This window comes from Petromyzon marinus, chromosome 33 (genome assembly GCF_048934315.1).
Source record: "Petromyzon marinus isolate PM22_M1 ecotype Great Lakes invasive population chromosome 33, UKy_Petmar_22M1.pri1.0, whole genome shotgun sequence".
Classification (NCBI taxonomy): Eukaryota; Metazoa; Chordata; class Hyperoartia; order Petromyzontiformes; family Petromyzontidae; genus Petromyzon; species Petromyzon marinus.
The window spans coordinates 10,352,082-10,376,388 of NC_133699.1; the positions used below are offsets into that span (position 1 = coordinate 10,352,082).

The window sequence follows — 24,307 nt, forward strand, 5'->3', positions numbered from 1 at the left end:
GTTGCCAAAACACCATTAGTCTCTATAATGCGCGCACTTTCTTGGATTGTTCGATCTAAAACCGCGGCACAGAAAGCGTCTGAGTCAGGTCCGTTGAGCAGAGCAGGCGCAGGAAGATGTACGTTGTATTGGAGTGCTGCTGAGCAAACGCGATCGCACCGCACATGTCTAGCATTTTATATCGCCACACTGCAAAAACATAAAAAATAATAATAGGGTTTTCCCCCTATTTTCTGGCAGGTATTGTGGTTAATGCAGACATGAATCCTCGTAAAACGTTTCAGTTTTGTTGCCGGAAAAAAAAGGGGAAAAACCCTATTATTATTATATTTTGGTACTGACAAAAGAGGTCTAATGATAAAAAAATAAACTCAAACACATGCGACTTGTGAATTCCAGAAAGTGCACAAACTTTGAAGCTGGGCGGATTCTGGCCTCGTTTGGACCATGGGTCCGTGAGCTCGCTCACCCCTCCAAGGTTCTTGATCTTCACGGACCCACGGTCCCAATGATGTGGCCCAAGACCGTGAGAGCCCTCGTTAGATTTCAAGCAGGCAAGGTCCATCCACCTACTGACCCTGTTACACGTTTGGAGTTAGGCGTTTAGTCAGGGGGGCATGAGAGGGTATTTATTGAGTGTTTCAAGTAGTTATCATTTCTTAATTTGAAAGTTTATTTGGACGCCATCTTCTATTGTCGACTTTGTGGGGTTGGAAGTCTAGAGATTGTGGGGTTAGACGTTTATAGGGGACAGCTCGGGGAACACACAATGGTAGTGTGGGGTACGCAGACTACATGGGGTATTTCGGGGTGTCTCCAGTGACTTTTTAATTGTTGGGCCTAGCGATCCCCAATGGCGAGCGGTCCTCGACTAGCTAAATCACCAATCTGGCCAATCCTCGGCATCGTGCGTCGAACTCATTTCGCACCGTACGTAGCCAACCGTGCTAATCGGGGGGTGCGATTAGTACTTTGTAAGCCACCTCGTTAAGTACCTCGGGCGCTATGTCATCAGGTAGCCTTGTCCATACTTTGAATACCTGGTGACCTCTGCCTCGTCAGTGACTGGCGATACCTGGAGTGGCCTGCAGAGTGTCACCACTTCTGAGCCAGGAGATGCTCGGAGAATCACAAAGCGTGCCAAATGGTCAGTGTCCCGTGATGCCTGCAACTTACAGTGAAGGAAAAAAAGTATTTGATACCCTGCTGATTTTGTACGTTTGCCCACTGACAAAGAAATGATCAGTCTATAATTTTAATGGTATGCTTATTTGAACAGTGAGAGACAGAATAACAACAACAAAATCCAGAAAAACACATGTCAAAAATGTTATAAATTGATTTGCATTTGAATGAGGGCAATAAGTATTTGACCCCCTCTCAATCAGAAAGATTTCTGGCTCCCGGGTGTCTTTTATACAGGTAACGAGCTGAGATTAGGAGCACACTCTTAAAGGGAGTGCTCCTAATCTCAGCTCGTTACCTGTATAAAAGACACCTGTCCACAGAAGCAATCAATCAATCAGATTCCAAACTCTCCACCATGGCCAAGACCAAAGAGCTCTCAAAGGATGTCAGGGACAAGATTGTAGACCTACACAAGGCTTGAATAGGCTACAAGACCATTGCCAAGCAGCTTGGTAAGAAGGTGACAACAATTGGTGCGATTATTAGTAAATAGAAGAAACACAAAAGAACTGTCAATCTCCCTCGGCCTGGGGCTCCATGCAAGATCTTACCTCGTGGAGTTGCAATGATCATGAGAACGGTGAGGAATTACCCGAGAACTACACGGGAGGATCTTGTCAATGATCTCAAGGCAGCTGGGACCATGGTCACCAAGAAAACAATTGGTAACACACTACGCCGTGAAGGACTGATATCCTGCAGCGCCCGCAAGGTCCCCCTGCTCAAGAAAGCACATATACATGTCCGTCTGAAGTTTGCCAATGAACATCTGAATGATTCAGAGGACAACTGGGTGAAAGTGTTGTGGTCAGATGAGATCAAAATGGAGCTCTTTGGCATCAACTCAACTCGCCGTGTTTGGAGGAGGAATGCTGCCTATGACCCCAAGAACACCATCCCCACCGTCAAACACGGAGGTGGAAACATTATGCTTTGGGGGTGTTTTTTCTGATAAGGGGACAGGACAACTTCACCGCATCAAAGAGACGATGGACGGGGCCATGTATCGTCAAATATTGGGTGAGAACCTCCTTCCCTCAGCCAGTGTCGTGGATGGGTATTCCAGCATGACAATGACCCAAAACACACGGCCAAGGCAACAAAGGAGTGGCTCAAGAATAAGCACATTAAGGTCCTGGAGTGGTCTAGCCAGTCTCCAGACCTTAATCCCATTGAAAATCTGTGGAGGGAGCTGAAGGTTCGAGTTGCCAAACATCAGCCTCGAAACCTTAATGACTTGGAGAAGATCTGCAAAGAGGAGTGGGACAAAATCCCTCCTGAGATGTGTGCAAACCTGGTGGCTAACTACAAGAAACGTCTGACCTCTGTGATTGCCAACAAGGGTTTTGCCACCAAGTACTAAGTCATGTTTTGCAGAGGGGTCAAATACTTTTTTCCCTCATTAAAATGCAAATCAATTGATAACATTTTTTACATGCGTTTTTCTGGATTTTTTTGTTGTTATTCTGTCTCTCACTGTTCAAATAAACCTACCATTAGAATTATCGACTGATCATTTCTTTGTCAGTGGACAAACGTACAAAATCAGCAGGGGATCAAATACTTTTTTCCCTCACTGTACCTGTTAGCGCTGCAGTGGACAGTGCCTGATGGCACCTGGAGCTTACCTGGACAATGTTATCGTGTCGGGCCGTGGAGATACCTGCCGTAACCTGGGACAGAGATCGTTTTGTCAGCATCCGAACAACCCCGCAACCTCATTGACGCCGCTTTGATCACCGAGACCAAAATTATGGCAATGATTTGATTATTATATATGTATGCTGAACTTCTTTCACACCCTACGTGACCAACCGTGCTAATCGGCGGTGCGACATCACAATCACTGCTCCACTTTGTTTAATTGGGTTTTCCCTAACACGTTACCATGTTCTATTAGTGCACAATGATGGACCTCCAAATTAATGCTAACAACGTCTGTATGGATTATTTTCATCGCCTAATTCTCAAAGAACATTGACCCTTTCACTCATTTTATTATTTCATCTGCTTTGATTTCCATAATGCCCTAATTTGACATTGTCCCAATTATGGTTTAATGATCATTTGGTTAAATGGCTTGACCAGTTAGCAATACCCATTAGTGTACTTGTGTTAGTCATGGCAATGCGCATACAAGAGACACTTTCTATGCAGCAGAGGAGCTGAAAGACATCAAGGGAAGTGGTAGTTTTGCATCATTTTGTTAAATGCGGTATTCTAAAGAAACAATTCTAATCTAATCCGTATTTATCATCACCATCAGCAATGAGCACCTCCAACGCGAACCGTGGCGGACGTGCGTACTGTACGCACGTGCGCGTGTCCCTCCTTTGGCTTCCACTCCACCTTCAGCCTCGACCACCGTCCGTCACCCTGCCCAGCACAGGGCTGTCCACATTCCCTGCGGTGTGTGTGGGCTGCGTACTGCCACGACAAAGGCCCTGTGGTGATGTCAGAAGAGCCACAGGAGGCTCGTCTCCTGGTCGTACTGTGCGCTCTGAACTCTTGGGACCTTACACAAAGTCAAATGTTTGGGTTCTTCTCATCCAGTTACTCAAACCATTCATATTCCAGAATACATTAATATTCCATGAACTAAATCGTTACGTTGCCTCTGCGTATGCATCAACGCCGGAGCCATGGAGTCTACATATTGGGGGGACCAAATCTTCCAGGGAGTGTGGGGGTCCCCCCCCCCAGAAAAAAATTCAAATTTGAAAACGAATTTCCTGCCTAAAATATTTAAAAAAAAATCACTAACACATAGGATTGACTTTTTGTTTATTTTTTTCAATAATGTCTAATAGTATATTGTATTTATTACATTGCTCTGTTTTATCTTTTTACCTTTTCTTGTTTCATTGTATGTAATGGCAGAGATTAGGGATTAATAAAGTACAACCATAACCACAATCATATAAACAGAAATCTATTTTATAGCAATATATTGTGGGGGGACATTTTGAGCATATTTAAATATTGGGGGGGGGGATGCATCCTCCCCAATGCATCCCCCCCCCAATATATTTTATAATTACGGCCTTGGTATGTATAGAGTGTATACGTGGTGGTTCTGCCGGTGGTGTGTGTACGCTGTATGTGTGTTTCTCAATGCAGGGCTTCTGCATCGGTTGCTGGTGGCGGCGTGATCCCTCCTCCTCTTCCTCCTCCGTCACGCTCCTCGGCTCGATGAGAAATTGGCAACGCGGTGGAACCGCCGACTTTGGTAATTAGCCATTTTTCTCACGTACGGGAGTCAACGAGGGAGCAGTGGAAGGAACATATATTAATCTCCATGAAAAATACTTTTACATATTCCTTTTTTCCCCCCCACCCACCCCCTTTTTTTGAACACTGAGTGTTTTTAATTTACGGGGTATTTTTTTTTGTTCTACCCTGGGCTCGGACGGAGCCCGCCAGGCCCACGGAGCAAGGGGAGGGCAGCCACATTAATCTCAGGCCTAAAATATCGTCAGGGGCTGTGGGGGGTGGGGAAGGTTTACGGAAATCTCTTGAAAGTCCTGCACGATGTCACACGGGTCAATGTCGACTAAAGATTCCCAATATACCTGATGCCCTGCCCCACCTCCCCGTTATTTCCATCTTTTTGGGGCAGGACACATCACGAGGACAACTGACGAGAGACGAATGAAAAAAAAACCCGCAAGAGCGGAGAACGAGAGAAGGAAAAAAGAAGCGGAGGAAGAGGTGGCGGTGAGAGGGAGAGTTTGGGAGAGGTGGCGGTGAGAGGGAGAGTTTGTGAGAGGTGGCGGTGAGAGGGAGAGTTTGTGAGAGGTGGCGGTGAGAGGGAGAGTTTGGGAGAGGTGGTGGTGAGAGGGAGAGTTTGGGAGAGGTGGCGGTGAGAGGGAGTGTTTGGGAGAGGTGGTGGTGAGAGGGAGAGTTTGGGAGAGGTGGCGGTGGGAGGGAGAGTTTGTGAGAGGTGGCGGTGAGAGGGAGAGTTTGGGAGAGGTGGCGGTGAGAGGGAGAGTTTGGGAGAGGTGGCGGTGAGAGGGAGAGTTTGGGAGAGGTGGCGGTGAGAGGGAGAGTTTTGAAGAGGTGGTGGTGAGAGGGAGAGTTTAGGAGAGGTGGTGGTGAGAAGGAGAGTTTGGAAGAGGTGGTGGTGAGAGGGAGAGTTTGGAAGAGGTGGTGGGGAGAGGGAGAGTTTGGAAGAGGTGGTGGTGAGAGGGAGAGTGTTGAAGAGGTGGTGGTGAGAGGGAGAGTTTGGAAGAGGTGGTGGTGAGAGGGAGAGTGTTGAAGAGGTGGTGGTGAGAGGGAGAGTTTGGGAGAGGTGGTGGTGAGAGGGAGAGTTTGGGAGAGGTGGTGGTGAGAGGGAGAGTTTGGGAGAGGTGGTGGTGAGAGGGAGAGTTTGGAAGAGGTGGTGGTGAGAGGAAGAGTTTGGGAGAGGTGGTGGTGAGAGGGAGAGTTTGGAAGAGGTGGTGGTGAGAGGGAGAGTTTGGAAGAGGTGGTGGTGAGAGGGAGAGTGTTGAAGAGGTGGTGGTGAGAGGGAGAGTTTGGAAGAGGTGGTGGTGAGAGGGAGAGTGTTGAAGAGGTGGTGGTGAGAGGGAGAGTTTGGGAGAGGTGGTGGTGAGAGGGAGAGTTTGGGAGAGGTGGTGGTGAGAGGGAGAGTTTGGGAGAGGTGGTGGTGAGAGGGAGAGTTTAGGAGAGGTGGTGGTGAGAAGGAGAGTTTGGAAGAGGTGGTGGTGAGAGGGAGAGTTTGGAAGAGGTGGTGGTGAGAGGGAGAGTTTGGAAGAGGTGGTGGTGAGAGGGAGAGTTTGGGAAAAGTGGTGGTGGGAGGGAGAGTTTGGAAGAAGTGGCGGTGAGAGGGAGAGTTTGGAGGCCACACTGGCCATGACCAACGATGGGAGGGAAAGAATGGAAGACAATAGATGCCTTTGCCTTGGGTGGAAAGTTACAGACGAACAACAACGTTCTATTTAGAAAAGAAATATCTTAATGGGTGGCCTCCAAAATGTGGCAGGTGTGGTGAAGAGATGCCCACTGCTCAACGTGGAGTGGCCATCATTATTGATCTTCAGCACATGGTGTTCTGCTAACAAAAGGGGCTTTGTGTTTTTTGTAGAAACAAACTTTACAAATGTTTTTTTAAAAGGCTAAGTGCAATGAAACATTATATGTTTTTTTTAAATATCTGTTTCATGTGCACTGTGTCCTGACATAATAACTATTCATGCGTACCTTCATACGATACATTCACTTTTCATTTTACTTTCCTTTGGCTTAATGATTGCCTGGGATTAATATTTCGACTACTTTCTTCAGTCAAGGTTTTAATGTGTGGACGCAAGCTCGTGAATTAAACCTCACGTGTCCGCTGTGGGGTTTTACTCCCACATGTAAACACGCAATTGGCCGATAACGCCGTAATACACAGAGGACTGCAGAGCTTGGGCAACTGCTGGCACCGGCTCGCGAACTGGCTGCCTGTCCCGCTTGTCTGTGGTTGGACGCGCCTCTGAATCACCGTTTCTCTCAAAGCGCGTGAGCTAAGAGGGCGCATGCCGCAAGTTGAGATTATAATTCTTTATTTAACCAGGATATTAAATAAACCCATTCAGACACATGAAACACAATTTTCTCTTTTTCAAGGGCGACCTGGATATCCTCAAGACATTACAAGTACACGAAACATTTAACAAAAAAAAATCTATTTAAGATGAAAACCGATTCTTAGGCAACTCAATTCAAATGTGCTTTCAGGGTTAGGGTTAAGGTTACAGGCAGGCTGACGCATCGATTGGTCAAGAGCGTGGACCTCCCACCAGTGATTGGTTGATGGTCAAGACCACCCGCTCGTTAGAGAAGATGATCCAGGAAAGCGGGACCTGCGGTGGATGCTTGGCAGCCCAGCGACCTTGCCCGGGGGTGAAAGCGAGGACTTTGAGGGCTTGTAGGGCTTGCCAAAACGTTTCATTCCAGCGCCGCCAGACACGTGTAAATTATAAAGATATTCGCCGTAACTATTGCCGAAATAGCAGCCATCGAAATGGAAACGCACGTTTGTCAGAAGATTTTCTGTTTGCACTTTCGGCACTGGAGGGATGGTTTTGCAGGAAACCTTTAATTCAGGGACAATAACACTGTACACACATCCACAATCTCGCCTCCAGAATAACATTTTACATCTCAAAGTGGTAGGGTGGGCGGTGGGTGGCAATTTCCCACCCCCCCAGCAATTTAATTTGTTTGCACTCTGCCCAGAGAGCTCGTGGCACTTTTGAGTTTTATCCTCTGTCAGGTAAAGTGTCAACGGGACAAAGCACACACTCCTTTAATACGCTTAAAAAGACTTCAAAACTTCTATACACATTCGCGCAAAGCCAAAGATTCCTCTCGTGTAGCCGACATAGCCTGCTGGCGTAAGTGCCGTTAGCGAGCACCTATGTTGGCTCGTAAGGTGCTCATGGGGGTGATGTGGCCAGAAGCACTCCCAGACACCTTTATCTCTCCGGTGCTGATATTTACAAACCAGCTACAATAAAACCCCGATTTACATCTCCCCCTTTTACGTCGTTTCGCCAATACGTCGTCACTTTATTGGTGCCACTCCCCGATTTTCGTCGCCTCAACGCACACTTACGTCGCAGACGGCACCGTCCGTCCTTTCTCGTATTCGTCGCCTCTCAGCCTACGCCGCCACCTTCCCTGGACATTGCTTTGATTTTCCGTCGTTTCGATATTCGTCGTCGCGTCTATCAGGAGCGCATTTCCGACGTAATCCGGGCTATAACTGGACTTGTTTACAGCTGAGTAAACCTCTGGGAGACCCAGGACCAGCGCAGATATTCCTCACCGATGTTGGCCATGAGTGGGGATTGAACTCGAGTCGCCGGGGTTGTAGCGCAGTGCACTGACCACTACACTACCGCTCTCCTCACACACACAAAGACAAAGATCCCCCCCCCGTTAAGCATGAACAAACTGTTGGGCTAAGTGTTGTTTGCGAGCGCCTATGAAGGCCGGCACGGCACACGAGGGGATGGGTGGCCAGCACCGCGCGTGCACACACGCAGACACAAGTGAAATCGATCAGCCGTTGCAGTCTTAAGGAAAATAATTACCGGTTCATGTTGTATAAAAGGATTCCTTAAAAGGGTCATTAATTTGCAGAAAGTCTAAATGAAAGTCTCCGGGCTGATATTTGCGGTGGCGATGTTCTGCGTGTCATGGAACCTTCATTGAGACCAAACCTGCCACACACCCGCAGACCCCACTTGCCTTGCCGTTAAACTACTATTATTAACTGGCTTGGAGTAAAACACACTTTAATGAAATGCATTTTTCACTGAAGTAAGCTGTGAAATTGCTATGTTGGGTATCAAATAGATTTTCCCGTCAACACTACACGGCGCTTAAGAAAATATATAAACCCGGGGCTATTTTTAATAAATAGCGAACCCCCCCACCCCATCCCTCCACCCCACCCCTCCACCCTTTTCGGCAGAGAGCAATGAAACAGAACAGTGCCTGGCACTTACGCTGAAGCGGCCTTCATTGAAACTATCCGGTAAATAACGGCGCAGCAGCGAGCACCGCTGCCATGCAATGCGCGGCCACGAGTGAACGCTCATTCGCACGTAATGGAACGGATTGAATATTTACGGACGAATGCTCACACACCCGGTCCGCCTGCATTTAAGCGACCCCCGACAGGACTGCATCCCAACCCGCAGTCCGCGTCGCGCGTTCGCCAGCATTTAGCAAAGCGTTTTGCAATTTTCACGCAGTCGATAAGAACCCGGCAGAGACAATGCGCCGAGCGCGTTTTTCGCGAAATCTCAAAACAAACGAAAAACCCGCCGTGTCCGCGACCCCCCTTCCCCCCCCCAAGATGAGACGCGGCAATGCCGGCTGCCAGAGTTGCGACACGGAAACGCGTCCCCGAGTGCGGCCACGCAACACACACACGCAGCAGCAGCAGCATGATCAGCGCGTTTGCGCTCGAGCGTTGCAATCGCCAAGTGTAGCGAACCCTCCCACCCCCCAATCTGTCTCTCTCTCTCTCTCCCAGACGGACTCGGCTAAGCCAGGAGTAGTCCCGGTCATCCGGAAAAGGCCACTTTATTAAATAAATACGTATAATTTAACATACGAAATAAACCAAACCACACCGCTCGCGCGCTTCTTAGCCGGAGCGTGGTAGGGGGGGCGTGGCGTGCGAATGTGCACCAGCAGCTCCGGGGATATTATACACGTGCGCCACGTACTCGCCTAACGCGCGTTTCACACAACGCGTTTTCCCTACAACGCGGTTCTCCCGCAAGGGGACACTTCTCGCGCAAAGCGCTCCGCTACAACGCGGTTTCTGAGCGGTCGACGGCCAACTACTTACTCTTTGGTTTTTTTCGGTAAAGTCACGTAGAAATAATAAAAAAATAAAATTATATAATAGCATACGACGTTTCGATTGCAACACAAGCAATCATTATCAGGTACAGAAGAGCTAAATTTAAGAGAGAGAGGAAACACATAACCGCAGATATATATAGACCTTAAGTAGAGGGAATTAACACAGAGACACCAGGGGACACAGAGAGGGAAGGAGCAACACTAAATCAAACAGGGTTTAGCAAAATTTGGAAACTATATAAAGCAACACAGACGGTCGGTTAAAACACAATTAACGCATGGCTGGTAGATCACGCTATTTTAAAGATTGCTAAATTGTAAGCTAAGTGTGAAATTTAAGAGAGTGATGGAACACAGACCGTAAACAGACATATGGGGAGAGACCAGCACACAGTGAAGAAGTAAAGCCGCATCTCTGTGACGACGCCTTAAGTAGCCAGAGACGGTGGGGCTGGGGCTCAGAGACAATGGGACAAACAAATTTTTGCATGAAGAGAGCAAATATCAAAGGACGGTGAAGGTAGAGGTCTTCACACAGGGGGCTGTGGAGGTTGTACGCAGCGCCCACTCGGAGACACAAGGCACAAACACAGGCAGAGACAACACAGCGATACAAACATCAAGTCAAGGCACAAAGGCAGATACACCAGCAGAGAAACACAAAGACACAGACTTCATACCTTCCCGTAAAGGTGGTTCGAACTTGATTAGGTGCTTTCGTGACTGCAGGAATTACTCTTTGTTTTTTTCCGGTAAAGTCACGTAGAAATAATAAAAATACAATTATATAATAGCATACGACGTTTCGATTCCAACACAAGCAATCATCATCAGGTACAGAAGAGCTAAATTTAAGAGAGAGAGGAAACACATAACCGCAGATATATATACAGACCTTAAGTAGAGGGAATTAACACAGATATACCTGGTGTCTCTGTGTTAATGTCTGTGTTAATTCCCTCTACTTAAGGTCTGTATATATATCTGCGGTTATGTGTTTCCTCTCTCTCTCTTAAATTTAGTTCTTCTGTACCTGATGATGATTGCTTGCGTTGCAATCGAAACGTCGTATGCTATTATATAATTTTATTTTTATTATTTCCATGTGACTTTACCGAAACAAACAAAGAGTAATTCCTGCAGTCACGAAAGCACCTAATCAAGGCCAACTACTTTATTGATGATGCGTGGCGGCTGAGCGGTACAGCGATACAGTAACGCGTGTTCGTACATCGTGTGCGTCCAAAGTATCTCCCCAAACTATATCGTTAACATCATCTATGGGGGGGGGGGATTGTTTTTGCGCTTAACGTGTTTATTTGCTTGACGCAGCACCTTTTCTAGGAACGTATCTACCGCGTAAAACGAGGGCTTGCTTCTTGTACTGTGCCCTTGGTCGCCCGCGCCCATCCCCGTGATTTGCCGGGGGCTCAAAGAAGCGTGTCGGAGTGGCGTAGCTGTTGAGAGTACAGGCGGTGCAACTGCACAGGGGCCCACGGAGCAGAGGGGCCCCAGGCTGCGGGCGACGGAGAGGTGGGGTGGGGGGGGGGACAGGGAAAGGGCCCCATTTCATTCTTTGTGCCAGGACCCAAATCAACAATGCAACGTCACTTGCTGGTGTTCGTGAAAAATGATCAACCCATATTATCGGTGTCTCACCTTGGTCTTTACCGCCCTTTAGGTCGATATATCAACGTGACCTCGACACAGTGCAACCTCTCCCATTCATCACGTGACATCGGTCACGTTGGTGTTCGAAGCATCATAGTTTGAACTATTTTATGTTAGTCTCCATCCGCCCCCCAAATTGTATTCCAGCTGTGCTATCAGCATCGAGTAAATGATGATCCCGTCGCTATTCAGAACTCGCGAAGAGCAGCGCATCACGCTGCGCTGGGTCGCGAGGCTCCGTGAGGCTTCTCTGGGTAAACGAGCGTAACGATAGGAGTCACAATGAAATGATGAAATGGAAAGGGCCACAGAAGGATAGAGCACAGAACTGTTTTGCAGATCCCTTCAAGTTACCTAATCCATTCCAGATTTGAAGTTTTCGTGACTTCAAGGATCCATATTCTTTGGTTCTTTCAGGTAAAGTCACGTAGGTGAAGAAAATAAAATAAATTAAATCACGACGTTTCGATTGCAACACAAGCAATCATCATCAGGTTACAACCACAGCAAGAAATAGTTCAGTAAAAAAAAGTTATTGCTGTGGTTGTCACACCTGATGATGACTGCTTGTGTTGCAATCGAAACGTCGTGATTCAATTAATTGTATTTCTTCACCTACGTGACTTTACCGAAATAACCTAAGAATATGTTACCTCATCCACACGGTAGGCGTATTGCACTTTCCCACTCGCCGTATGGCAGTCAAACCAATATATATTTTTTATATTCTCAAAAGCGGAATTGAGGCCATTAAGTGAAAAAAACAAAAAAAATTGTTCCCAATAGTGACATCGCTGTTGGCAGGAAGAGCGTGGAAATGACGCTGTGAGAGCGATTGTCCCTGCCCGTGTAGTGTCGGGTCAATCCGAAACATCTTCTGGTTCATCCTACATTCCCACGTAGGGGGCCAGTTTTCGGAATTTTTACATTATGAATATCAGGAACACAACTCTCTACTGTATATGTATAGTTGAAATGGACACAGCCGTTATTCGTTCAGCAGTCACAAATCACCTTAAGTGGTCAGTGTCACTGAACACGCATCGCAATCCATCAGGAGTGCCGAAAGCGTCCAAGGTCCTTGTTAATTACCGGTAATTTGTCAGAAAAAAATACTTCTCAACTAAGCAACAAAGTTTTACAAATATACATATTTTATAACAGCTGCCTCTAAGATGTTATTATAATTATTTACGTCCGTAGGAAATGGCCCAACGCGTGCGGCTATGTTGCCCGTACGCGCGGCATCCAAGCGCGTCTGTGTTTGCGTTTCCCAGATGAAGTTGTCGAAGTTGACAAAATGAATGCCGTGCAGGGAGGTGGGGGGTCGGGGGTCATACGATGAGAAGGGGCATTCGACACCAAGACCCCGGGATGCCGCATCAAGTCAAAGCCTCGGTAGTTTGGCTACAACACACGAGTCCGTCCCTTTAAATTCCTCCTTAGTGCCGCAAACATTCCGCGTTCGTTCGTAAAAAAAATCACGGCACCGATTTTTGTGTGTGTGTGTGCAATAAAACATTTCCGGCGCACTTCTGATGAAAGTTCTGCATGACTTCTTCTCCGCGTCTGCACCCTGGCGTAATGGATGTCTCCCATTTGCCGATAATGATTTCCCAAATGAATCATATTAATCAGCAATGCGTGCGCGTGTTTTGAAGTGTTATGAAAATTAATGCTGCACCCATTGCGCTCACTGAAGGACGCTGCTCACCGCTGATGGATGTGGCCCAACTCTCGTCAGAATTTGCCGAACTCCATTAGCAACCATCAGGAAACGGTTTCCCTTCGCCATTAGCGGCGAATGATTTGTGGATCTGCAGGCCTTCGTGCACGGGCCACCAATAAACCAGCCGTGTGGCGTAATTCCCGCGACAGACCGCTTTCACTGCAGCTGTAACAGCGCCAGGCAATGAGACCCTACGAGCGTGCCGGGCGGAGAAGAGGAGGTGCTCTCGCTGCTTGGTGGACAATGCACGGAACCGTACGTCGTTTTAGGAGAGTGGGGACAATTGTCATCGTCATCAGCCATGTTGGATCCACTGCTGGACAGAAGGTTTGACCCCCAACATGCCGTCATCTCCCGCAAATCCTGCGACGTAGTAATGATCCACTTATGGCCAAGCCTAGTTAGTTTTCTCCATCGTTTGGATGTCGTCATTTGGATGATGTCACCAATTCCGGACCGGTGTCACAATAAATCGGCCCTGGGAGTCAGCGGCTGGCAGACACAGAGGCGGTGTCAGCCCAAGTGGAAACTTTTTAAAAATTGCGTATTTGAGCAATCTGCAGATAATGCGAACAGATTTTAATTCGTGCACGGCGCATTAATCGCCATCTTCACTGATCTGGCTTTCCATCAGCTTCCTCGGCTGTGAAAAAAAAAAAAACTTTTATTTTATTTTAAAATCATTCCGGGCGCATGTGACATAACAGCGTCGGTTAACCTTGGACGCTAACTGCAAATACCGCCATGACCATTGCATCGCCCGAAATGCGTCTGCAGCCACGGAAAGTCAGCTGTGTTGGCAACGCCACCAAAACGAGAATCGTCGATCGCGCCGGGCTGGACCGTGCTCCCAGGCATCCGAACGGCCCCGAGGCAGATGCCGCACGCTCGGAATGACGCCGCCGCGCATCCGGAAGAGTGTCGCGTGGATGAGAGAACGCGCGCAAAAGTAGACCTATCGACTGCGAAGACCAGCACGGGCTCGGGACAGGACGCGCCATGGCTGGGAGGGACGAGGGCCCGATGGTCGAGACTAATGACGGAGCGGCGGGCCAAAGGAGGGGAAACGCGCCCGAGAAGAAGTGCCCATTGGAGATGGAGCGATGAAACCAACTCGTGTGCTGGAGCGAGATAGATTTTCGGCATGGCAGGACCGTGACAGATGGTGACGGTTTGAGGAGGCTTTCATTCAGCAGTGGATAGATGATAGTTGGTGGAGATGACGATGGGACATCTGTGCAATGAAGAACTGACACGTGCTGGGGCTGCTGGGCATGGCTTTGCGGAGCTGGCGGCTGAATTTAAAATATCTTACTTGCGGAAAATTAGTTTAAGTTGAAAAACCTCTTGCGACTGCAATTTATTCATCACAAGTACGCAAAATATATAAGTTAGAGCTTTAACTGCACCGCAAGTTAAAGGTCAACACACTCGCAATCAATCTTATGAAAAGTTAAGCAAAAACCGCATCACCTGATTTGAGCCGCAACCTCACCCCTCCGGCTCAGGGATATGACGAGGGCAAAGGCGCAGCTCTGCAATTTCTCACGCCACTGCTGGCGGAAGCGACTCTACGAGAGGGAGCTTCTAGAGGGTAATTTGCCCTACTCTTCCATACTTAATCAGCCGTGTTAAAAGATTAATGCACACCCGGGGCCGGATCAAGGCACGGGGCTTTAGGGGCTGCAGTCCAGGGGCCTCCACCAGCTGGAAGGCCTCCAGAGATGAAGTGAAAAGTTATTTCACTTGTGAATGCCGAATTTTTGTTGTCGTTAGCCTTGTAAAAATTCATTTTATTTTTCTTTAACTTTGTTTTCCTTTCGAAAATATTACTGGGGGTCTCACAGTACCTGTACCCCAGGGGCCTACACAATCTAAATCCGGCCCTGTGCATACCCACACTTTACTCCCACTACACGCGACCTGCCGTAGATCGACCGCGGTATACCCATTTGTACTGCCGCTCCGGGAGATGGAATAGCACTGGAGCCCTCTGCGATTCAAAGTCTCGTGATCTACTCACCATTATTAACCAGTGGCAAGCAGCCCTCTTCATCGCAAAAATTGCACCGGCTAATATCATCCTTGTCCAAAGGTGAGAAATCACGGATCCCGCGCGTTTGTTGCAAAAAATAACAACTACCACAACCCCATCCCCCTCTCGCCTCCCCCCGACGCCCGCCCCAGCAGCCGGCAACGTGGCCGGGTGTGATTAATGGGAGGTTTGTAACCCTGCTCAAAAGCACCTTGTCTGAGTCAATTCTTGGCCCAAGTCTTGACAGCCTTCTGGGAGTCCGATCTGCTGCTTCCCATCCTCCGATATGGCTTATTATCCCAAACCGAGCGCATGAAACCCCGTTAATTGTAATCCGGCCGATACCAGCTTTTTCAAAATCCCTACTGGGGATAATGATACAAACGTGCCCCTCGTGGCTACGCTGTGCTAACGTTTAGCACCGGTGCCTCATACAGGACTGATCCGAGCAACTGCGCATGTTTTTTTGCCGTGCCTTGCATTGGCTCGGTACCAATGCAAAGACAACGCCACGCATCCCCAGTGGGGATCAACATTGGTTGGCGACTTACCAGCAAGTTTATTGGGGTAGGGGGTGAAAATTGATATCTGATTGTCAGAAGAAGCGGGAGTTTTATCCGACCTAATTCGCGTTATCGGCAGAGCTCACTGTGGCGTTTGAAACGATTATTTTAATATATATTAAACGCAGCACAAGCAAGAAAAAAAGTTACAAATATCAACAAATGCCATCTGGGCCGCAAGACTAGCTTTGTGCGTCCAGAAAAAAAAAATGTCGCGTCGAACTCAACCCATCACTCATTCGATCTGTCCACATTTTCGCACGGTTCACGATTCCGATGGAACCTCGTGGCCGCGGTCGACTTGAAGCGATGTTGTTGTTGTCGCGTTACTCGTCACGTGGCGCCCTGGTGGGGACGCGGAGGGGGGGGGGGGGCAAGAGAACGGCTCCACTCGAGAGGTTCCCGGGCCAGAGGCCACCTCAAGCCGACGGTAAAATCCGTGGCCGTAGGGCGTCTGCCAGATGGTGGCACAGGCCACATTGTCGCAGCTGAAAGGTGCCAAGAGAGGTCCCATCATTTGGCTTGTGCTAAATGAAATGCTACCAATACCCCAGGGTGATGTCTGCTCATTCACCACACCCGGTGTGGCCGACCCGGCGATAGACGAAGACTAAAAGCACAGCGGATCACGAATACCCCTTACAACCTTGCACAGGCGGATACTGCTGTTGCATTGCCGGTCAGGTGTAGCCCTGCTTGTGATGAGGTTTCCGGATCAGGACCGGCTGGATTCTGAAGATGAAAGTCTGTTTTTCGACTCTTTGTGTTACGTTCACCCCAAAGCGGACTTTGGTGCTGACACAATCGTTCTGTACAATTTTCCACGAAATTACGTGTAGCTGATATTTGCTTAAATTAGGTGTGCCCTCTTCCGCTTTATAAAGAAGGCGCACAAAGCGAAACCGCACGAGACATATCAGTGAATTCAAACCGCATGCAGCGAATTTTGGGTAAAAATAGAATTACCGCATTTCCGTTGAAACGCACGAACGGAACCTGCATAAAGCGAGGCAAACATTTTGCTGGCTGCATTCATACTTACTTGTTATACAAAAGAAACAACGTTATTCGCCAATCATTCAAGGTTACATTCCCATAAACAGACATATGTTCGTTTATCTGCAAAATATAGGTTTAGTCCATCATCCTTTTGGCTTCCCGGACCAATATTACCCTGCAGAATTCGTTTAAAACAAGCAAACTCTGCACCGGCCATGACCGATTAGGTCTCATCAGCGGAGTGAGATATGTGGAGAGATGAAGTGATGCTTATTTATTTATTTACCCATACGGTTCCTACAACAACACAATGCATTTTTAATGTTCCCAGATTTCCAGTTTTATGTTTGTCCTTTGCCTCAAGATAAACCTCTCATGCTTCCACGTGTCTGAAAGCAAACACAACGCTATATTCTCTGCATTGTAAGACTCGGTCCCAACATTCGCTTTATAACACTGGGGAAACGTTGCGTGCATTATGATCCAGAAAATACGGTCCAGTATATATGTGTAATGGGTGCAGTTTGCACGTTCTCTCCCTGTTCTGCGCGCATTCTTCCTCCAGGCTCTCTGGTTTACCTTACGTGGCAATTCATTTTAAACGGTGTTGGTAAAACATCCCAAATGCTGAAAATTACCTGCAAGTACCCAATTGAGTTATCGCACAGCAGCTACAGCGGTCTAGCTGCAAACACTTGGCAGGACCCTCCTGATAAAGTGTCTTGAGGCTCAATGATGCTTTCCTGCTGAAACAACCATAAATAAATAAAATAAAAATTCTGATTCAGTCAGGGGAAATTGTGAGTGGCGATGGATGGTGGATGAGAGAAAATTGCAAACACAGGTGCTTGCTACTGGCTGCTCTGGCCTTGGTACCAACAAATGGTGAATTTGTTTGAACAGCAAAGGGCCTCTTGAGGCTGAAAGTGGCTGCAGCAGCGCTCGTTGAAGGCCGATCCTTCCCGCGTGTTCCGCTTCGATGTGAGCTCTCTTGAATTGCACGAGTAGATTGTGTGCGTTGGGCCGCTGTGTGCACAGAAATAATAGGGCTGCACTGCCTGGTATTTCACACGTGTGTATTTTATCTAAGCTGCGCTTAGGCACTTCAGTTAATGTCCCCACTAGCAGTGGCATTCGCAAGGCCATCAATGGGCCGTTTGGGAGTGTTCCTCCAGGTGTCGCCAAGATCCGTAGTCCCCTAGCCGGGCCCTCCTGGATAGGCACGGCCCGCGTCATCGTCGAACGCGACGATCCGCGAGCTCCAAGTGAGCCCACGTAGGATCGGGTTTCGATCCAGGATCTGATCTTGGACCCTCACCGTGTAGGGCGAGGTTGAGCCACATCGCCTGCTTACAGACAAGCTGCGTGGCCCGAATAGGCCCAGACGGCGGTGTCGGATGAGGAGGCTTTCCTCCATGTGGGCGAGACCAGCGCGGGACGTCACGGTGACATTTGTGATGAAATCAGACCACGCGATCCCAAGGATGTGCCATCGACAGCGCACATCAGACGCATTCACGTCGGATGCCCACCGTGCCTCTGCAGGTCTCCTGAGCAATGAAGCGCAAACTGGTAGGGGATGCACGCGTTCGTAGGTGCGTAGCTTGGCGCCGAGAGCCGAGTCTGCCCTCTCGGATCTCAGCGTCGGGTCGACGCGGAGCCGCCACACCGCCGCCGCTGCCGAGGTGAGCGTGTCGACCCCTTGCACGGCCGGCGGCTCCTCGTGCCGGCGCGTGGTGGCCGTCGCACCCACTGACGGGTTCTGAAACTTCGTCTTGGCCCTACTCATGCATGCCGATCAATGATAGCATCACGACAAACTTCAGTGGGCGGCGGGGGGGGGGGGGGCGGACTTACTTATCGGTGACCGTGCTTTGATCGCAGGCTCTTAGAACAGAGGCATACACAGCCACAAGCCTTTGGGAGTCATTGTGACGAACGCATCTTCTGTGCGAGGCGCGGCATATGGCAGTGTTTTCCAGCGCTAACTGTTATGTATCTCAAAGTTAACAAGAAATAAGGCAACATTTCCCATAAATGGGCAACTTTTTAATGTGCATGACGAATTATAAATGACCGCGCGATGTCTTGAGGCGAACGGTTGGAGAGGCAGCGCGGAGATCGAGAGACGGCGGAGTGCGTCGCTCAAACACCAAGGTTCGCTGAGAGCAGCCTCAGCCAGCCGATGACAATTACCAATCACGCTGATGAACCCATTAAATAAAAATTAGTATAAATAGAGGAAATATGCTCATTCTGCCTCCGCTTTCTCAGCAAATACGCATTATGTATAGCACAATTAAAATGAGATTCGAATTTTACCTGCAGCGTCGGGGAAATTACTCTGAAAAAAGTTTCCCAGTCTGTTGTATCATTAAATTGACATTTCGGAAACCTTAAAATTCATTTCAACATCAAGGCAGCTAATTTTTGAAGCTAATTAAAAGTTTTTTTTTTTTGGGGGGGAGGAGGGGGGTACGGTTGCACATGTGGTCGGGAAGGGATCAAACACACAGCGCGGATGCTCCGTGGCTTTCCCCAGCTAACCTACGCCTAATTCATCCCCACATGGCTCATTAGACAGCTTAATTAAGGCACATTCAGGTGTGCCCAATTGCAGGCGAGAAAATAATTAGCATAATTACATGTAATAAACAAAAGCTGCAAGGGTAATTACCCAAAATTTATATATTAAACCGCTGTTTACTTAAAAGTCAAAACACACGAGCGGCAAATAATCGGGAGTAAGATCGGTTTTTGAAAATCACCATTCAGCATTTCAGACACGGTTCCAAGGTGCGCGTGATTGGAGGCTAAAGCAGCAGCAGCAGCAGCTCGGCATCTGATGCACGAAATCGTGCCAAGTGGCTTTGAGGTCATTCACTGTCGCGGCTCTAACAAATTTGACCCTCTTTCAGCGGTGATTGTAATCACCTGCTAGTCAGTCCATCACAAACCGTAGGCGCGGTTAAATTACCCGAATTAAAGGCGATCGTGTGCAGCAGCTGTGATGTGGAAATAACGGGCGGCATTAAAGCGGAATAATACTCCGTTTTGTTATCGCAGTGGCAGGGGATTAATTCGTGAAGCAAACTATGAAGTCGTAAGCGTCACTATTTGCTACTCACCTGCAACGTTGTTCTCTCTTCTTTTTTACAATCCGTTGCACGTAAATTTTTCTTTTTAAACAAATCATCATGGATGTATCGCGTATGTGAAACGGATATAAAAATGTAAAAGTAAAAATGTAGGGGCTTTTTTGTGCAAATGTGCCATGTGATTGAAGGGTTTAAAGTACAAAGTCATGCTTGACTTACACTCACCTTGGTAATGTGAAAGTTTGGCTAAGGAGCTTTGGCAAGGATTGGGGTTATGGTCAGATTTGTCTGCCTCGGCTCCTCCACGTCATCGTGAATGATTGGTTAAATCAGTCACTGGCAGGAGGAGGAGGATGGGGAGGAGGCATGCAACGTTCAGAAGGCACCGTCAGGCAGTGGGATGGAAACGCGGCCAGCCTGCTTCACGTGATCATCGCCAAACAAAATACCCGTGGGGTTGAACCGTACTTCGGGAACGCTTTTGTCAGATACCCTGTGGCCTTTTGGGTTTTGCTCACTTTCAATCGACGTCCACCTCCTGGCCACCAAGCAGTGGTTTTGGCCTCGTGCGCTAATGATCTCAAGCCACGGCAATAATTGGGCAATTCCCCTCACGGTTTAACCTCTCGTCTCTCGTCCGACGCGCCGCGGCCCTGGAAGTCGAGCACGCGCCGCGAAGAGTGGACACGGTTCGCAGTCTGTACAATATTTTATTTCACATTTTTTTGCTGACATGCGGAACACAGACTCCATACATGCACTTAAAAATAACTTCACATTTTTTTTTAGTTTTTCGTCGTTGTTTTTTAAAATACTGATCGCCAGCAGACAGACCCATACAAAGACAATTACGAAAATGTTACCTCAATTGTTAAATTTAAGTGTGCTTACAAAAACCAGAAACATTTATAAATGTACATCTTTTGTTCCCTCTCTAACAAGCTGAATGAATATTAGCCTCAGTTTGACTGAGTAAGATTTGTACATTGTGTGTAGACGTGGCACCTTAAAACAAAGCAGTCCGACTGAACCAACCACTTATGTACAATTGTAACACAACGAAGTCAGTTATAAATTAAAAAAACGTTACCAGCTACCACATTATCTTTCAAACAATAAACAATTACGGTACATCAAGTCATCACCCTTTAAAAGCAAATGAAAAAAACTAAAATTACCCCTTGTTCAAACGCCTTTGTATCTGTAAAATTAAGTGGCTTGCGGAAAAAAACTTAACGGATAGTAAAGTGTAAACAAAGAGGCGCGAACAGTTTTTTTGTCCTCTTCAGATCGAGACTCAACCCATTAGCGTAACGAAGCAGCCACTCGCTGTTCGGCGCGATGATCGTCCGCGGTGGCCTGCAATGATGAATCTTTCAGCACTCTACAAAGGAGACCTCCAGCGTTGATTTTACACAAATGAAATAACATTTCCCGTTGCGGCAATAGGCCCTTCTTTAGCGCCTCAGAAAAATTGTACACGTTGAAAATGTACAAGTGTGACATGTTGGGCCTTGTTTGAAATTGGCCATGTGTGCGTGCGCGACTTTCCCAATACGAGTAGCATTTAATTTTCACAAGTAGAAATTAATTTGCTTGTTGCGAAAGGAAAATACGTGAACACCATCTGGCAAGCTGATTGTCAAACCCTTCTCTGTCACCAACGGGACGGTTCTTTCCGCAGATGAAGAAAACTAACGCTCTCATTATAATCGTGGGCGCCTTCACGTGTAACGTCCCCCCTCTGATATATATATATATTTTTATTGTCTCACCACCCCTTCCTTCTCCCCCTGCCCACTCTGGGTTTTTATTTACACAACTTTCTGGAGGAACCCTTAAAGAGAATGCTTTGCCGTGTGCGTCGCGTGCGCATTGCCCTGCCACCTTGGTCGTCTGCACAATCTTACTTCTGAAGGAACGGTGGTCGTCAGCAAAGTACATGGTACTCTTTAACAACACCAGAAACTCGACCTCGGGAAAGACAAAACCAGACACAGTAGTCGGTGGAAATTATCAAATCTCTACCGCGAGATTTCGTGTACACGCACACAGACTCGACGCATCAACGGCTCTCGTAACAAAACCACCGGCAATTAACTCAAGGATGAGATGACGGCTATAAGCGGACAGCGCGGACAGCACGGACATGGTAAACACTGTAAGGGTACGCAGGTGACACGAGACACGGACGCACGTCGGCGGTGCGCGACGCGACGTTCAATAAAAAGAGTGGGCACACACAAATATTCAAACGGCAATAAGCTAACGCGACAGACTTGTGCTAGATCCCGCGACTCCATAACACGGCACACACATTGCACATGGGCGTATTAGTCACAGTGGCTGCAGAGGTGTTCCGGGAAATAGTTTTTGTTGTTCTTGTTGTTTAGTTTGTCAAGCCGCCGTGGGAAGAAAGGGCTTCGTGAAAAGCCAGTCCGCCGTGCGTCATCGGGAGGGCGAATACCCCCGGATATTTTCGAGATTTCGGATCAGTCTCTTGGCAGGCTTGAGCTCACAGCACATCCCTCCTGCCGAGCCGGGAGGAGAGAATACGGTAGCGGGACCAAAAACCGTTCAACCCCCCCCCCCTTCCACCGCTGCTCCCAGCTTGAAATGCAATGCGGCAATCGCAGAGATTGGTTTACGTGTGCCCTATGAGCAGCATTTCATTTGCTTGTGATGCAGAGCGTCTGGACGAACAGACGCAGAACTGCGGCCGTGCGTGTCAGGCTGACGTGTTGGTGTTCGTGTGCAAAGAGCATTTACTCGGGTGCAGCCGTCGAACGCTATTCGATTCTGTCAATGTGCAACGCTGCAACTGGTCCAACGTGAGAACCAATAGCCAGGTAGGACTTCCTGAACACAGAGAATGTGTAAGGCCTCTGACACAGTGAGGACAAATATGATAACGAGCTTGTAATTAGGTAATTTGACCTGTGGGAATATAAGTGCCATTTTGAACACAAATACTATATATATAGAGTTGAATTTCCTTTAAAAATTGCCACCGGCATTTAAAACAGCATAAAACTCATCTCATATCGAAAATATACTGGCCATCTAAACGTTTCACATGTTAATGGACCTATGCAATAACCAGGAAAGTTTGACGTAAATTTCTCTGCCATGTAACACATCATTTAGAGTAAAATATATTTGCTTCGACTGTATTCAGCATACGGGCCCCTCTCATAACAAAAAGCTTGTAAACACTCCCGCCACGTGTACGCCGCTCCGCGCCCACCCCTCCCCTAGTCCTCCTCGTCGTCCAGCACATTCGACTGCTGCGCACCGCCACTGCTGAACAGCTGCAGCGGGATGTTCGCCAGGTAACCGTCTGATGTCACGAACACGGCCGGCAGGTGCTGCTGCCCGCCGCCTCCGGGCGACACAGACGGGAAGGAGGTAGGCACTCCGATCTGCTGCATGCGCTGGTACAGGATCTCCATCGACGCCTTGGCCTCGAAGCCGCCGTAGTTGGCATCGCCGATGTCGGGCAGCCGGTCGCCCGTCGGCCCGTCGCTCTGCGAGTCCGAGTCCTCGCCCTCCTCGACGGCGCCCAGCGTCGGGTCGGCCGGCGCATACCGGATGGTGCCGCCGGCGTACGCGCTCCGCGACGGTGCGCCGGGGCCCTCGGCGGCCGCCGCGGCCGTGGTGCCGGCGGCGGCGGCGGCGGCGGAGGAGGCGTCCTGGGGGAGCTCGAGGCTCTCCATGTCATACGTGGTGGCGGGGCTTACGTCGTACGCGGCGGCGGGGCTGACGTTGGACGGCGCCGGCCCCGGCTTGCCGTCCCTCGGGGAGGCCGAGAGCGGTGGGGAGAGCGGGTCGGAGCCGGCCAGCGTCACGGAGGCGGCGCCGGGCTGCGGCGACGCCACGAAGGCGGAGCGCTGGCTGGTGGCGCTGTCCGGGCCCGGCGGGGTGAGCACCGAGTCTGGGATGGCCACGTGGAGGCTCGTCTGCGCCGACAAGAAGTGCTGCTGGGCGTCGGGCGAGGGGCTCACGATGCAGTACGGAAGGTCGTTCCTCGCCATGTCTCGGTTCAGAGGGCTGTCCCAAACGCTGCCGTCGATGAAATGTACGTGCTCCGGCTTCTCGGTCTTTATCTGCCCGTGTGGGGAAGAGAGCCCGGGGGACGACGCGTAAGCGACCGACTCCGCCGGGCTGCACTGCATCTGCTGCAGCAGGCGCTTGCTCTTGCGCCGTTTGGGTTTCCTCTGCTTGAGCGGTTTTGCGGAAGATTGCTCTGGGTGGCTCCGGTCGTTTCCGTTCAGGCGACCTGAGCACATCTTGTCATGGAGGCCTCTTGCGGGCCCGCCGGCTGAGCACTTCATGCTGAGCTGCTCCACTTTGATGCTGGAGGAGCTCAGGCCCAACGCGTATCCATCCGCATGACCGTTCTCCACCTCGTGGTCCGAGCCGTCCAAAGTTCTCCCGTTCTTCTCGTCATCGTCGTCCTCTTCGTTGTCCTCTCCCTGGCTGCTGGCGCCGCTGCTCTCACCCTGGGTCATGATGGGGTCCACCAGGCACCGGCTGCGGCACAGGGGGCTCGTCCACTCCTCGTCCTCCTCCCTCTGTCTTCTCTGCCGCTTGTGCGGATGCATGGATTCATGCTCGTCTGAAAGAAAACGGCAACACATTGAAAACACGAAAT

At 49.0% G+C, this 24,307-nt stretch overlaps 1 protein-coding gene across 1 annotated transcript in view; it reads right to left on the reverse strand.

Annotated features, from left to right (window-relative positions):
• Positions 1-20,343: 20,343 nt before the first annotated feature.
• The window catches only part of LOC116948442 (neuronal PAS domain-containing protein 3-like), a 93,902-nt gene continuing 89,938 nt past the window's right edge, over positions 20,344-24,307 (reverse strand). The window contains exon 11 of the mRNA XM_032965122.2: positions 20,344-24,271. Within this exon, the coding sequence (XP_032821013.2) occupies positions 22,908-24,271 (1,364 nt within the window). The 3' untranslated portion in view covers positions 20,344-22,907. The remainder of the gene's footprint in view (positions 24,272-24,307) is intronic.